Here is a 17,333-nt window from a genome sequence, read left to right on the forward strand (position 1 = left end):
CAGCTCAGATGCCATCCGTAAGTCTCTGTCAGTGCTACATCCAATTCTGGGAAGCAGAGACAATTTAGGACACAAAATTTCTGCCTTACTGTCCCAGCCCTTAGGCAGACACTTCTTCCTCCACCCCAAGGCCCTGCTTCAGTGTTTTGCTGGCAGCTTGTGCACAGACCAGCAGTTTAGGCAAGAGAATCCAGTTCCGATGTACTGATGTTCCTGTTCTCTCAGAGACCGTGCAAGGAGTAAGTGAGCAAATGTTATCCATTATTTCTGCTGCTACAAGACAATCCTGGGCTTCTCTTAACTAAGGGCACAATGGCACAATCCAGCATGTTTTCAGACCTTCAGGTCTACAGAAAATAGATAGCAAAACAGAATTTCATAGTGAAAAAAAAACAAATTATGACAAGCTAAAAGGTTTAAGTGATGCTAAGTAAAGTGAAACAGTAAATTTTGAAGGAAAAAAAAAAAATTGCTTACAGTGAATCTGGATCCGGGTCAATAAATGGTGTAGCACCAAATGGATCAATGTTAGCCAATAACATTTTGCTAATAATTGAACTTCCTGCAATAGAAGCAGCTAGGCCAGCCCTTAAACCTGATAAAAAGAAACAAAAATATCAAGAAAATAGCTAAACAATTTTGATTTATTAAATAGAGAATCATACATTGTCATAATGCGATATAATTCTGAGACAAAATATTCATCAAATCCTTGTACAGAGGGGTTGAGATTCTATCTTAATTTTTATCTATATTGATTATCTTTTCAGGATTCTAGTTGTCTTGAACAGAAAGTCAGTTATGCTGAGGTTTGGCTAAATCTTCAGGTACCACCATTGAAAAAGATAAAAGAGAAAATCCAAGATTTCAGGCCAACATTCAACGGTTGGCATACAACCAAATCATCCATCTAACACTGAGAAATATCATTAATTTTCACTCAGTCTAGTTTTCATACCCAAACTCATCACAATTTTCTTTTTGTCCTGTCCTTTAGAAGGCAACTGTCATAAGATCAACATTCATGTGGCTGGTTCTGGAACTAGCAAGTATGCTTCAGTGAATGCTTACATGTTTAGCTTGGTAAGCATAAGCTGAGTCAGAGGCTCCTGAAGACTTGATGACCTCTCTATGCCTACTTTGTTCACTGAGCACAACACAAAATACTATGCAATGCAAATAAATAGAGGGAAATACTTTCTAAAAGCTTTTGCTTAAATTGACCTGAAGGAAAATGTGAGCTCATATCCATCATTCATTAAATGCATTAATTAAGTTAGTTAAAACAGTGATTTATTGGTGCCCCCTACTATTAATTGCATTTGGGTAGGAACAGATTTGTTTCAGCTGTGCAGGAGATCAGACCCTTAAGACCCTCCATGGGTTAGGATGAATGATAGAAGATCCTGCATTCCAATTTTTCAACATTCAGAATCAAATACAACACTTCTGCTACATCTGGTGTTGTGCCAAATGACCAGGAGTATCCTACATTCCTTTGCACTTCCTACTGAACGATACAACATGAAGGAGTGTTTGTCAGTTCAGATGAATTTGGAGGGTTCTATTTCCACGTAGAGCACCAGGCGTGAAGTATTATTTGACAGCAAGAAGGAGAACAGAAGGCAATATTAACACAGAGTGAGGAACACCAGATTTTAAAATCACAATTACCTGGGCAGATAATCCTAGTGTTAAGGACAGGGAGGTTCTCTTTGCTGGCAGCCAATGCTGGAGCAGAGAAAGAGCCTGTCTGAGAATGGATACCTCGACTTGTACGTCGATCAGGAGATCTTGGTGCAGTTTTACCTGTTCAGAGGTAAAAGAAAGAGAACTTACTAGAGCAATTGTGGTAAACACACTGTTTTTAAAGCCTTGAAAGTAATTCAAAAGCATTTATCTGTTACGCTTCAGTGAGAAACTTCCTTGTCTCTCACACAATATTTTTGCTTCTAAATACCAGGAAGAAAACTCAGAACAGGATGGGGTATGACTGTTCACATAGGTGGATAGTGATAGGACAAAGAGGAATAATTTTAAACAGAGACAGGGGAGGTTTAGGTTAGATATTAAGAGGAAGTTCTTCACCCAGAGGGTGGTGATGCACTGGAACAGGTTGCCCAAGGAGGCTGTGGATGCCCCATCCCTGCAGGCATTCAAGGCCAGGCTGGATGTGGCTCTGGGCAGCCTGGTCTGCTGACTGGCCACCCTGCACATAGCAGGGGGTTGAAACTAGATGATCATTGTGGTCCTTTTCAACCCAGGCCATTCTATGATTCTATGATCAAGTTTCACAAAAATGCAGACTTCAGAAAGAAAAAAAATCAATTATTAAAGGATAAATGTCAATGAATTAATTTGAATTTGAACTTAAATTTCACATGCACTTACTTATAAATATACCCATATTATATATTAAATATAATATAAGAGAAACCAAGATATTACGTATTTATAGTAATTCTGTTATAGATAGCTATTATAAAACCCAGGCTGAAATTAAGCCACCTGATGAACAGCAATAATCCTTGCTTTAAGCAGCTAACATTGACCTCCTTCCTGCATCAGGTTTCTGAAAACATCAACCAAAACTTTGATATTTTTATCTACAACCAAACTGAAAACTGCACGGGGAGGGAAAGCCACATTCAGATGTTGTCTTCTGCAGTTACAGAGATCACAAAGGAGATCAGTTTGCCATCATTTCTTTTTCACAAATAGCAGGAATTCTCCAAATAACTGAAGACATTTATGTGTTAAAAATTTTACAGAATATAGATGAAGAAAATCTTGCAACATGTAAATTTGGCAGCTGGTCAAATTGTTGGTGACAAAGGCAAGTAACAGTCCAGGAAAAAGAATGGGAAGAAAATCAAGGGAAAAGTGAAGATATGATAAAAACAGGAGTCAGTGTGCCCAGGTGGCCAAGAAGGTCAATAATGCAGTCTAATTATTTGTATATGGGCATGATAAAACACTGTACTATAATGATAAAAAATGAAACAGAAACGTCAAGCTGTATCTAACAGGAGTTATGAAATACTTAAATGAAGTTAATTAACATACGGAAAAATATTACTTTCATCAAGTGACCAGAAATAATCTCAGAGGGTAAAATATGATATTCAGAACACAATTAACTTATATTTTTCTTAACACTACTGAAAAATTCACAGAAAAATTCACTGCTATTCACGCAGTCTGTTCTCTCTGTACTTGGGAACAAAGCAGTTACATTAAATAGGAAAATCAACAGAACAGCTGCTCTTTATTTGACAGATGAGGCTCATGGGGATAACTACAATAAAGATAAACTTTTGCTGTTCGTGCTCTGATAAAAACAACAGAGCCCTAATGAGTAGAACTGATGTTTCATTGCAGATAATTGAATCCATGTTTCATACTTTCTCCCTAAGCAGCTATCTCCCACTGACAACATTAATATGCACTCTATTTCACGTATTTCAGATGGATGAAGAATAACATATTTCTGGAACAGGCACAGAAATTGTACTACCAAGAAACCAGGGGTTTTAATTTTATTTTGCATCAATGGCATTAGGACCAGGTCATTCTTAGTGCCAGCATCCTCTGTGAGCTGGAACTGTTGAAACAGGACAACCAATATGCATTGTGTTGGCTAGGGGTTAGAGGTTGGTTAATGGTTAGAGGGGATAATGGAGAGACAATCATTGTACAAAGTCTGATATCCACTCCTGGAGAAAAAGATGTGTGAGATCCTGAATCAACAGAAGTCCCAAGGATCTAATGATGCATTTCTAAGGCAGGAACACTGGCAGAGACACCAACAGAACCTCAGGAGGACAGCATCTCGTGAAGATTTGCTGTGGCTTAGGGTAAAGTGAGGGTCTCTCACAGACAGACCTTTCACTGCAGCCACTTGCTGCCAGATTTTGTAATGGACACTTGGAGGAGAGATTTTACTCCATCATTTGAATGTGTGAATTAGTACTATTCTGTGTCAGAACAGAAGTTGGCAATAGTATGCCATAAATACTACTTTACACGCAGTAAACAAACACTTGAATAGCCAAAAGGAAACATCATAGACAAAGAAGATATTTCTCAGAAAAAAAATGCAAATAATCAAACCTTATTTAACTATGCAACCAACTATGTAAGAAGACTGAACACTTTAAAATGATTTTATTACTATTTTACTCACTTGTCTGAGATTCATATTCCTTTGTATCTTCCTCTTTTTCCTCTTCTTTGGATTCATCCAACTCCTTGCTGTATTCTACAGGGGACTGGTTCACTTGTTCTTCACTATGAGCATTTTGCTCATCCACAACTGCTTATTTCAAAAAATAAAATAAAATAAAAATAAGAAAAACTTTAAAGATCTCTACCAAAAATAAACATAAACAGAAAACTAGCATTAGGCTTTTTTCCCTGTACCTGCAAGTTAAAAAATATTAACAAGAGATTTCTATTTTGCCTCTCCAGTGAAAATGATTCTATAGCAATCCTTTGCCCATTGATATAATTCCATCAGAAACTGCCATTTTCTGAAGGTTAATAATTACAAAAGACATGTATACATGCACACACATGCATAAACATGTATTCATGTATACAACAGACCATCATCAACTTCTAAACATGCTGCATTTCTTGTCCTTGAAGCTCACAATAAGCATATACATGTAAGAATAAAAATTTCAAGCTTCAATATTAAAATTTATGCTAGCTTTAAGGAAAAAAAAAAGCATCCTTATCAGTAAAGATGAATGTGCACCTTTTTCTGCTTGTTCAATGATCTGCCTGACAGCCTTCTTTAAGCTGTTTGCTCGGAGCATCAACTGTTCTCTTGGTTTGAAGAGTTTCTGGGTGGAAGACTTTGCAACACATTCCACTAATTGCTCTTTACTTTCAGACAAGGATTCCTCACTTGAAAACTCCTCTCCTTCTTCTTCAACAATGGGCGGAGTGACGCCTGGGAGAATAGGAGCAGCCTGGGCTTCTGTGTGAAGCGCTTGGAGCAACAGGTCGAGCTTTTCATTTAGCTCTGAACACTAAGAAAAGGGGGAAAGAATACACATACTCTAAAAAGCAACGAAGGTGAAAATCTTGAGGAAATTAAGCATGATATTACAGAGAGATATCTACGTTCTCCATGTGGTATGAACTAAAACTGTGCCTTCATCTCTATGAAATTATTGATGTAAAATCTAAACATGGGTTCAACATTTTGTACTATCAGATTATGAGTAGGTTTGCATGGACTGTTGGGAGACAGACCCTGCAACATTCAACTTGCTTGAAGTAACTATAAACAAAAAAAGCTACATTCTGACTAAAACAACACATAGTGCTAAACTCAGCCTGCCATTTAAGTAGGATACTTGCCTAGAGAAGCTTTGGATGCCCCGTTCCTGGAGGCAAGGCCAGGCTGGATGGGACCCTGGGCAGTCTGATCTGGTGGCTGGCACTGCACACAGCAAGGGGTTGCAACTGGATGATTTATGATGTCCCTTTCAACTAAAGCCATTCTACTATTCTACTGTATAGATTAGATCCTACTCTTCTTCTGACGGTCAGCAACATAGGCAGGGCTACCAGATTTGTCCACATCACACAGTATAATTAATTATGGGCAGTCAGCATCCCAATTCAGAGGAACAATCTATGGAGACATGCCAGCCATTAGACTAAAAACACGTGGTGTTATTTTTTGACAACACAGCTGTACATTTAAGCAAGTGAATTGGCACTGAGGAAGCACTGTCAAACATCTCTTTTGCCCTAATCAAGCAGTTGCCCTCTCTAGATACACTGGAAAAGAGGCAAATTGCTGTGTTTAATAGAAACAGGGCTGTTTTGCCCTGGAACAGTGAAAAAGCTGGACATAAGCCTTGCAGCTTGGAGGGCTAACAGGCTGCATCCAAAGGGTGGTGATCAGCAAGGAGAGGGAGGGGACTGTACCCCTCTGCTCTGCTCTCATGAGGCCCCATTTAGAACACTGCATTCGGGTCTGGGGCTCCAGGACAGGAAGGATGTAGAGCTGTTGGAGAGGATCCAGAGGAGGGCCAGGAAGATTATCATGAGCTGGAACATCTCTCCTGTGAAGAAAGGCTGAGGGAGTGGAGCTTGTTTAGTTTGGAGAAGTATCCAGGAAGACCTCGTTACGGCCTTCCAGTACTTCAAGGGAACTTACAAGCAGGAGGAGGAAAGAGTTTTTACACAGTCTGTTAGTGATAGGACAAGGGGGAATGGCTTGAAACAAAAAGAGGGGAGATTTAGGTTACATGTCAGAGGGCAGTGAGGTGCTAGCACAGGTTGTCCAGAGAAGCTGTCGATGTCCCATCCCTGGAAGCATTCAAGGTCAGGTTGGATGATCAGCCTGATCTGGTAGGTGGCAGCCCTGCCCATGGCAAGGGAGCTGGAAGTAAATGATCTTTAAAGTCCCCTCCAAACTAAGGCACTCAATGATTCAATGAAACGTGAATCATGAAGCAATTGCAATTTGTCAATCTTTGGACTCTGGGACTGTTGGCGATTTTGTTTACTTATTTCAGTTCATGAAATTTTGTTGGTCAGACAAAATCCTCCTGTCTTTTTCAATGTTTCTGCAACTTGATCTCTACAGTTTGTTAAACTTTTATTTTTAATGCTGTAATTTCTCTTCCCTTCATTCTTCCGTTATGCTCTCTCACTAGTTGATTGTTTTCCTGTAGCTAAAGTGATCACCTTCGGACAAAAGTATAAATACTAATGCAAATTAACTCCATCTCTACGTATATTCTGTGTTTTATCTTTTGCAAAGGAAAAAATGTGTAGAGTTTGTAGGGATCTCACAGTGCAAAGATGGTCTAAGCACTCAGAAGAGCAGAATTCGAAAGTCATTGCATGAAATGGAAGCCAAAATGGGCATCCTGAAGCCATTTGAAAATTAAACACCCATGTGCTAAAAACTTAAAAAAATAAAAAGAAAGAAAAAGAAAACAGAAAAGAAAAAAATTTAACCCAGAAAATATCATAGTCTTACTTTAATGGCCATGGCATCAGCTTCATCTGCATTTTCCACTGGTTTTTCGTAAGTCTTCCCTATTTTGGCAACAAAGTCCTTTACAGTTTCACACAATATTCTTGGTAATAATAGAAAAGAGGAGAAATGAAATAAAATAAAATAAAATAAACATGTTTTGAATAAAAAACTCTTATGGCAAGTGATTTAAATGCATACTGTCACACACTATTTTTGTTGCCAAATGAGTTTTGCAAATGGTATTTTTCTTCATGGTTTGCAAAATTCAAGTGAAAATCTATTAAAGAAAAACATTCTCTTTTTCTTCTTTCATTTAAGCCATTGCATGCATCTTATTTCTAAGAACTTATATCCACATGACCAATATTAATTTATTTTACATGAACTAAACAGATTTAACAAGATACAGATACAATTTAGAATTTTGAGTAAATAAAATAATATATATATATATTATTTATAAATATATAAATATATTTTTATATATATTTATTCATAAATAAATAAAATTCTGCGGTTTCATTTTCAACATGCACTACGTATGCTTTAAAAATGAAATGCTGTTAACTTGCTTTTAGCAGAAGACAATGAGATGTAATGACAGACAGATGTATTTCTGAATATTCTGTGAGAAGGTATACACAGAATACTTATTTCAGATTTGTCCATGATGTGTAGAGCAATTCTTTCACTTTTAAGTTTCTGTTTGCAGAAAGAGAAAATACCCGGTTGTCGGAGACTGCTGTTTATAGAACTGCCACAAACAGCTGTAACAAAGCCACTGATCTGAAATTCCGCTTCACTGCAGTGAAGCTTTTTGTCCTCTTAATGATACAGGCATGCATAAAACAAAGCAGAATAGATGTGATGTGAAGTAGGTCACATAGTTACATTAGCAACTGCATGTTTCATATGTAATCCATGTGAACTGTGAGTGAATTAAAAGCATTTTATAATAATATTACGTGATTTGTTTCAAAATGCTGCTGCTTTCGTTATTATCTATTTCCAATTGTACTGCATAAAACCTTTGCAGAACAAACATCTGCTCTAAGGTGTTAAGTCAAACCAGCTGGGCCTACCATAAGCAAACTGAGCTTAGACAGAAAGTTACCATGGTTGTAACATTACACAGAGGATTTATCCTACGCAGTACATAAAAATGTCCGACTCACTTGGCAGAAGATATGACAACTGAGTGCTGATCAGAATTGAGAATTTTTGCAAGATGAGCAGCAACTGAATCCTCATAAGCCGAGATCTGAAAACAGAGAGGAAAGAAGACTTCAATTTCCAGACTTTTCAGTATTTTAACACCAACTTGTGTTTCAAAACACCTTAAACATAGCAGGATTTCCATAGCAAGGTCAAGCAGCTGGCAATGCTGCTCCTATCTACATACTAAATTTCACATAACGAATTTTTAATATTCAAAATAACACTGTATCTGAGAACTTGACCCTTGAACAGTTCTTTTCCTCCTTCTTCTAAAAAAGCTAAAAGTAGCCCATGTGGTAGAAACAATCTACCATCTTTTCAGATTTGTTACATACTAAACAATCATAATCTAATTTCTTCTATTTCCAAAACAAGAAAAGTTTCCATGAAGCTAAGCAGCTTGACTAAGAATAAGTCAAATGCCTGTGGTTATAATCTTGATTTTCCTTTTGCTGTCAAACGGTATCTTACTCCCCAAGTATTCCTACTGACAAAGGCTGTAAAACTCGGTATAATGGTATCAAAGAAAATCCTTTGTGATTCCTCATTAATTAGATTTCATAAAAAGTGGAAGAAAAGTGTGCATTCTCCTATTTTTCCAGCCAAGAAGAATTCCTGAGTGTTACGATAGTTACAAAAGATTCAGTAGAGATCAGAATCATGTTCTCACACTGTTCTGCCTCAAAACAGGCATAGATCCAGATCTCATTTTTAAGAGAAAATTCTAACCACATTCCAGACTTAAAGCTAAAAATAACTGCAGTTTGACATTTTCTGATGGCTTCCTTTAGGAATCTCTTAAGATGCCTCATCGTGTTTTTGTCCTTGACATGGATGTACCTATCACTCTTTTTTTAATATTCATTTGTATATTTAATATTTACCAGATATATCACCTTTTTAACTTCTAAAACCCAACCTTAATTGTAGAGCTCTGATAGTAAATCAACTGTGTGCGCTTGTAGCTCAGAAGGCCAACTGTATCCTGAGTGCATCAAGAGAAGTGTGACCAGCAGGGTGAGGGAGGTGTTTCTGCCCCTCTGCTCTGCCCTTGTGAAACCCCACCTGTGTCCAGTTCTCGAGCCCCCAGCACAAGAAGGACATGGAGCTGTTGGAGAGGGACCAGAGGAGGGCCATGAAGATGATCAGAGGGCTGGAGAACCTCCCCTGTAAGAACAGGCTGAGAGCTGGGGCTCTTCACCCTGGAGAAGGCTCTGGGGGGACATTATAGCATATAACTTCAGAACCTGAAGGGGGCCTACAGGAAAGCTGGGGAAGGACTTTTTTTAAGGACATGTAGCAACAGAAGAAGACGAAATAGCTTTAAATTGAAAGGGGTTTGATTTAGACTAGATATTAGGAAGAAATTCTTTACTGTGAGAGTGGTGAGAGGGTTTTTCTTTACTGTGAGGGTTGCCCAGAGAGGCTGTGGATGCTCTCTCCCTGGAGGCATTCAAGGCCAGGCTGGATGGGGCTGTGAGCAACCTGGTCTAGAGGGAGGTGTCCCTGCCTATAGCAGGGGGTTGGAACTAGATGATCTTAAAGGTCCTTTCCAACCCAAACCATTCTATGAATTCTAATTTCAAGGGAAGAAAACAATACCTACATTTAATCTGTGAGAATGAACAACTGTTTGAACAATAGTAAAGTCTTCTGGGGCCAAACCAAGTGAAATAGTTCTCTTGAAACCCAAAGAAAAAGAATCAGCTATGTACTTACAGTTAATTTTGGCACTGCACTTGAACACATTAATTACTGTAAGGTTAGTTATCTGTTCCAAAATATCATAACTCAATAAAATACACACAAAGAAATTAAACAGTGTGCTCAAAAGAAAATGGCTTTCTCCAAATCAGAGTAATAGACTGCAGGACTGATTTTCCAAAAAAGAGGTTTTGTATAACTACTGAGTTATACAAAATATACAAAGATTTTCCAAAAAAAGAGGTTTTGTATAACTACTTAGTTATATTTTCAGGAGAGGCTAAACATTACTTCAAAGCCAGAACAAACAAGAACAAAATGTATTTACAAGGTGAAGATAAACTTGAAAATGTTAAGAATCTTGCAAAATTAGAGACAACAAAACCTCAAATTTGCATTGCTGACACTGGAAACAACTACATTAGAATTACAGTCAGAGCAGCCCCAGTATCTCTGTATCTCCATATCCAGCAAGCTGTCAAAGGTTATAACCTCCTTGCCAATTGAGACAGCCTGAATCATTAAATCATTCAAGAACCTCCTGATTAATTATTGCTTCTCAAGTACTTTTGAGCTAAAGTTGACATGCATTAACTTCCTTAGGAATATATTACTTTGTCATCTCAATCAATCTTTTCATGTCAATTAATTTGATTTAAGCATCTCATTCTCCAACAAAATCAAATCCTCATCAGACAGTATGAACACACATCTAGCTTTAAAGATAGACTGCACTTCCCTTGTTCTGAAGTCACTTATGATTTCAAGCTCTCTGAAAGGACAGCAGGTGGTATCACCCAACCTAACTGACTTCTACAAGCTCCAACAGCTTCTCTCTTTCAGAAGACAGCCATCACCTTCAAAATGTTTTTCTCAATGCTTATTCCAAATTCAAGGTAAGTAGAAAACATTACGGCGTTTGTTTTTTTTTTTTCTTCAGTATACATTTATAGAACCAGAATTTATTTCTACAGCTCTGCTGAAGCTTCTTTAGCTTCACTCATTTTTGGTAAGTAACACAGGACTTGAAACCATGATTGTCTGATATACACACAGTGAGCAAAGTATTAACTGCAGTGAATTAGCAGATCAGAAAACATCTGTTTCTATTTTGCACAGAAGTGTTGTAATGATATTCCAAACTCTGTCATTCCAGTGGCCCAAAGTTAAGCCTGTGAGAAAGAAATCAAAAGTGAAGCTTCACCTGGCATTCCTCTGACTCTTCTTCAACAGTGACTGAAGGAATTGAAGGCTTTGCTGGTAATTTTAGTTCATATGACATTATACTCCACCTAAAAGAAACACAGTGGCTTTTATGTTTCCAGATCATCAGAGTATTATCTTTTCTTAGGCATATCAACAAAAAGAAAATACACCATCACACAGAATAACCTCTTTCAAAAAGCTTAAATTTTAATCATAGCACAGCTGAATACGAGTGAAGTACTTGAAATGAAAGACATTTTATTACTTATATTTTTTGTTTTATCATCCATAGGAGGGCTACAAAGATGGGGCAGAGCATGGAGGGAAAGATGTATGAGGGGTGGCTTAGGTCCCTGGAGTTGCTCAGCCCAGAGCAGAGGAGCTGAGGCGAGGTCTGATGGTGGCTGCAGCTCCTCACAGGGAGTGGAGGGGAAGCACTGAGCTCTGCTCTGTGTGACAGCAACTGGACCTGAGGTAACGGCATGGAGCTGCATCAGGGGAGGGCAGCTGGGGGCTGGGGACTGCAAAAAGGGTCTGCAAAAGAGGGAGGTAGGCATGGAACAGCCTGCCCAGCTTTGGAACAGCTGCTGGACTTTAAGGAGTGTTTGGACAGTGCTCTCAGACATACAGTCTGCTTTTTGGGTTGTCCTACGTGGAGCCAGGAGTTGGATTCTATGATCCTTATGGGTTCCTTCTAACTCAGGATATTTTATGGCGTTGTGACTCTACAAAAAAGCTCTAGCTTCATATTTCCATGTATGGAGGCATGAGAACAAAGCAAATTCTGAAGTTTTCACTGCCATATATATTTTCCCTAGTAAAGGACAGTAAAGCATAGGAAGTATGAAATTGCCCCTCACACCTGCTGAAAAGAACAGGAGATCACTGAAGATGGCCTTGAGAGCAACTCAGTTGAAATTAGAGCAAAAATGAACTAAGTTCTTCTCAGTACAGAAGAAGAATATATGATTTAATCTGAATATTTCAGGAAGCCCAGATTAGCAATTATTTCTCAAGATCAGTAACAAGTACTTCTATATACACATTTCTGTAGAATGATCTAATAGTTTGCAATCAGGATTGTTCTTTTGCTTTATGTATAGAAGCATCTAGCCAGCAACTCGCATAGAAAACCAAGGGTGGGAAGGTTGCTTGGTTTTGACTAAGGAAATGCCATTGCATACCGAAAGAGCAATACTGGATCAAACCAAAGATGCACTTTGCCTGGTATCTTGCCTACAGTTGCTGATGTCTCAGGCAAGAGCAAAGGCACAACATGCAAATTCTTCCCACTCTTGAGGATACAGAACTCAGGTATTTCCTAAATAACAATGCTACCTTTAATGGCATTTAATAGCACACAGGGAGTCTGTGAAATTGCTCAGAATGGTTTTGAATCTATGCAATTTCTTAATGTTTATAACTTCTAACAGATAGTTATGCAGCTTCATCAGTTATGTAAGGAAATATCTCCTCCTAATCATTTGTGTAAAATAATTCTCATCAACTGCCTTCCCCTCTGACTCTTTGGTTTGAAGCACACAGTGAAGATCTGTCTCAGTTACTATCTTGACTTTCCTCATGAGTAGGATCTTTGCAGACTGACATTTTAACATGGTCCAAGGTAGACTTTTGTGGGTGTCCCTGCTGGAGCAAAGGCTGAACCAGATGGACCCAGAGGTCTCTGCCAACTTCAGTCATACCATGATTCTGTCATTAAGTTTCTATGATGGATTTAGGCCACAAGAAACCCAAATACAATTTGAATCTCATGATAAATCAGGTATATACACATGTCAGTTTACCTGTCTAACATTTTTGTGCTGGCTCGTTCCAATTTCTCCAAAATCTGAGGAAGCTGCGTATCATCATCACAGGATCCTCCCCAACCAAGGACACGAGCAAGGTCATTTCCAGTACCAAGGGGTAACACTCCTAACTGACACTGAAACACAACACAGGAGCAAATCTACTATTGAAAACTAGAAAGCACAATCTATTACAAATACTTGTTATTTCAACAACGTCAAGTTATTTTAGCTGGTGTCAAAAGCTTGCAAATCAAATAGTGTAATTATAGTACAAGCTTACCCTGCTTATTTCATAAAAGAGTCTCATTTAATGGAGTTTGGACTATATAGGCACAAATGAGAAAGAACCAAACTCGAGGAAGAATAAACTCACAAAAGTATAGTGAGTATAGCAAAGAAAAGTAAATATACACACTTGCCTGTTTGTGCAAGCTGAGTTTATCGATTTCTGACAACACCCAACCCACACTTCCATCTCCACCACATACAAGAATCCGGAAGTTGTCAAACTTCTGAAATAGCCGCAAACTGGAGAGAAAATGCAACCTGTTAGAGCCACGTTCACCACTAAGACAACAGTCACACTTGTGAGCAGACATGACATGTATATGTGGTATCCAGCACCTCAGTGGTGAGTCTTTTACTGTTATGAGGTATGTGGATGCAACCAGCTACTGTAGTAAAGCTATCTGCATATCCCATCTGTTGCTGTATATTTCACTTATACTGACATTTCCGATAAATAACATGCAGAGTTTTATTTTAAAAGAATTCCCTTGATATTGTTTTCAGGATTTTATTGTTATTATTCAAAAAATGTCTAAGCTTTGAAATTACAGCTGTTCTGTGCTTCCCACTAAGGTCAGAAGCACAGGGAATTTTTTCACAAGTAGTTAAGATGTGACAACAGGATATCTTCCAGAACACCAGTGGGCTTTTGCCAACTTGTGACTGATTAAACGCAAGGACAGTTGGAGGCAATTATTACAAGCAAGGTGATGACAACAGAAAACAAATATTGTATTTCATATTACATGCTCAAAGCAATATCCTGCTCTTACTTCCTATAGTTCCCCATTCTGTTTTACACAATATAATATCCTTCACCAGCACAGAAAAGGAGAACAAGAAAGAATAAGCAGAACAAGTGACAGAACAAGGGGCAGTGGGCACACATTGGAACCCAAGTTCCATATGAACATGAGGAAAAGCTTCTTTACTTGGAAGGTTACAGAGCACTGGAACAGGCTGCCCAGAGAGGTTTTGGAGTCTCTTTCTCTAGAGACATTCAAAACCTGCCTGGACTCTTTCCTGTGCAACATTCTGAAGAGAACCTGCTTTAGCAGGATGCTTGGGCTATTATTGGTCTGTAGAGGTTCCTTCCAACCCCTACAGTTCTGTGATTGTGTGATTCGGTGAAATATGAGACAGAGAGGAAAGGGGAATGAGATATGGAGAAACAACCAAGAGGTAAGAACAACAGGGATTTAAAAGCAAACTAAGTAAATCTAAAATGAATGAATTAAAAAATGTTAGCTTTTAAAATAAAAGAAATAAATATGTTCACCTTAATGCATGTTATTTTCCAGAATATGTATAATCTGAGAACTATTTCTAAAAAGCAACACATTAAGATCACAATTATTTGAAGCTTTTATATTTTTCTAAAGTAAATAATGTCATTTGTACATGATAGGCAGTTTCAGAACAAAAGATACATTTATTTGAGGGAAGAATGCAGCTAAGCTTTTTAGATCAACTAGAAAAAAAGTAAACATCATTACATCCTGATAGAATAACTTCTAAGGACCTCTCTTTGGAAACTGTTTGAGGAAAAATATTTAAGAGCAACCAATCTGACCTACAATTACTGCACAAAATGCAAAGTGAACCTCTTGAATCTTGGTGTTGATAAATAAAGGAAAAGAAGAAAGAGAACTTCCAACAGGTGTATTTCTCAGATTGTCTCAAAATTCTCTCCAGTTAAAGAGAGCCTTCCTTACTTTTATGTTATGATTGTTATGATAATTACATGTGCAAAATGTTAGCTGAAAGTGACATAGATTAAAAAGATTACAATAAAAAGATATTACAAGAGTTAATATATTTTAAAAACACAGTACTAACTATAAAAATACAAGTTGTATTCAATTGCATTTGTATTATTTGCCCATTATTAAGTTTTTCATTTGCTATGGTTTAAATCTTATCATGCAAGCATAACTCTCCATCTTTAAGACTACAAACAATAATGTTTTCAGTGGCTTTAACTGATCTTAGTAAGCCACTGAACCACAAAGCTACATCTGAGCAGAATTAAGTTTTATTATTAAGAATTAAGAATTAAGGCAACAGAAAAATGTGCATGAATTTAATCTTTATGAATGTGCAAAGATGCTTGGGTTGTGGCCATCACTATTCAAACCTCATCTCTATCTCTTCAACAATTAACCTTTAGATTTTGTAGATGCCTGGTGATTTTAATCGTGGGCTGGCTCCAAATTTATGTGAGATGCTCATATTCATGTCCTCTTGCATTTGTTATCTAAGTCACACTTTGGACATATTTCTACAGTGATGGAAGTTTTAGTGTACTTAATCACACGCTGCAGATGAGGTTTACTAAAATGAAAATATCAACCTGTAATCCCTTCACCCACCAGAATTCACACTGAAACTCTGTTATCTACTGTAAATCTTAAATAGGAAGTCACATGCTGGATATTGGCAATAGAATTACTGCAATGAGGGGACAACACAATGCTATGCTTTGCACTAAATTCCCTCGCAGAAAGGATGGCTCAAGATTTCCAAGGTCATTACCCTAAGTGAGGTCCTCCATTCATTAAATCGAACACCTGAGCTGGATTTAACGACTGTTTGAATCGACGAAGAAACTTTACTCCCTGATTGTCTCCACTCTTTGAGTTAACAAAAACTAAAAGAGGACTGGCACAGGATGGCGGGCATGTGGCTTTCCAGAAACCTGCAAACATAGTTAGAAAGAATGAAATAAATAAGGCTTTCTAATATGAACAACACAAAAAGAAATCATGGGAAAGAGGAAGAAAGGAATGAAAGACAAAAGAAGTACATTTTATCATGCATTGTGTAAATGCTAAACTGAATATTAGCCCTGCAAGGAAAATGTAATTGCTCAAGATTTGCCAGCTCATTTTTTTCTCTCTAATACTTTCAGTGTCTGTATTCAGTAAAATCCTGAAGACAATAGCTTTATTTTGTTCCGCAGCAAACCAGATTTGAGCATACCGCTCAAATCTCTTCACAGGTTATCACAGAATTAAATACATATTTCAGCTGGAACTGTGTGGTTTTTCATCTGATTTTTCTTTACTGGCTTGAATTGGATCATCCAAGCCTGAATTTTCTAGGAATGCTCACAGATTTTAAAGCTTATCATATTCAGTTTCTCTTCACATGAGAACTTTTTAGGGGGCTGAAGTTAGATTATTAATTATAACAGGCTCATTGAACAGCAGACCTTCAGTATTGATTACAGGTTATTAATATCAACATAGGTCTTAAATGATTACAGCAGACTCTCAATAAGAGTCTCAATAGGCACTAATGGACACTTCTTGATACTTCTTGATAACATAAACATTCCATGGACGTAGTGCTTTCTCAGCAACACTTCAAAATCAGACATCACAGGTGTAGGTGTTGACATTTATTTCACGCAATATTAGAATAACTGTGCCATTTTTATTGCCTAAAATAAATACTAAAGCTATACATTAAAAAATGCCATTAAAGGATGCTACTATAATTCCACATTATCATAATGTATTATTTTAAATAAAATTTGTCCATTTTATTATAGTGCCAAGAAAAATAATTTCAAATATAGAACAATCTTGTCATCATGAATAACAGATAGTAGAATGGTGCTCTGATCTGGAGACCAAATAGCAAATAAATAGCAAAGAGTGATCATAGACAGCATAAACAATGACTTATATTATCTTCATACAGTAAAAATCATTAAACTGTATTAAATTTGCTGATCTCACATGAGTTACAGAAAGAAAGCTGTTGGATTTTATGATAGTTTGTATTCATTTGATTCCCTGCCTTTAAGGACAGTCTCCCACTGCTTATATATTCCGAGACATCAAAGAACACCTCTGAGTTCTAAATGTTTGCTGAGTTTCTTTATCAGTGTGTTGCAGGATTCTTACTTTTATTTGAAAGATGTTTGGAGGGACCACATAAGTCATTCTGCTCATTAGCCTGATAAGGCAACTGTTGCATTGGAGCCATTCAGCTAGCTTACATTCAGTAGTACCAAGCAAAGTTATCTGAATTTGAGAGCTCATTCTACAAGGGTTGCATGTCAGGCAGGCATTGGATTGCTTTAA

At 37.5% G+C, this 17,333-nt stretch overlaps 1 protein-coding gene across 1 annotated transcript in view; it reads right to left on the reverse strand.

Annotated features, from left to right (window-relative positions):
* Positions 1 to 17,333, reverse strand: part of DGKH (diacylglycerol kinase eta) — a 152,894-nt gene that overhangs the window by 25,839 nt on the left and 109,722 nt on the right. The window contains 10 exon segments of the mRNA XM_042868338.1: positions 478 to 595; positions 1,675 to 1,809; positions 4,187 to 4,315; positions 4,763 to 5,039; positions 7,013 to 7,112; positions 8,188 to 8,273; positions 11,139 to 11,226; positions 12,946 to 13,085; positions 13,371 to 13,479; positions 15,775 to 15,937. Of these exon segments, the coding sequence (XP_042724272.1) occupies positions 478 to 595; positions 1,675 to 1,809; positions 4,187 to 4,315; positions 4,763 to 5,039; positions 7,013 to 7,112; positions 8,188 to 8,273; positions 11,139 to 11,226; positions 12,946 to 13,085; positions 13,371 to 13,479; positions 15,775 to 15,937 (1,345 nt within the window).

Source organism: Lagopus leucura, unplaced genomic scaffold, assembly GCF_019238085.1.
Source record: "Lagopus leucura isolate 7727_CA_CO unplaced genomic scaffold, USGS_WTPT01 Super-Scaffold_100001, whole genome shotgun sequence".
In the NCBI taxonomy this organism is placed as follows: Eukaryota; Metazoa; Chordata; class Aves; order Galliformes; family Phasianidae; genus Lagopus; species Lagopus leucura.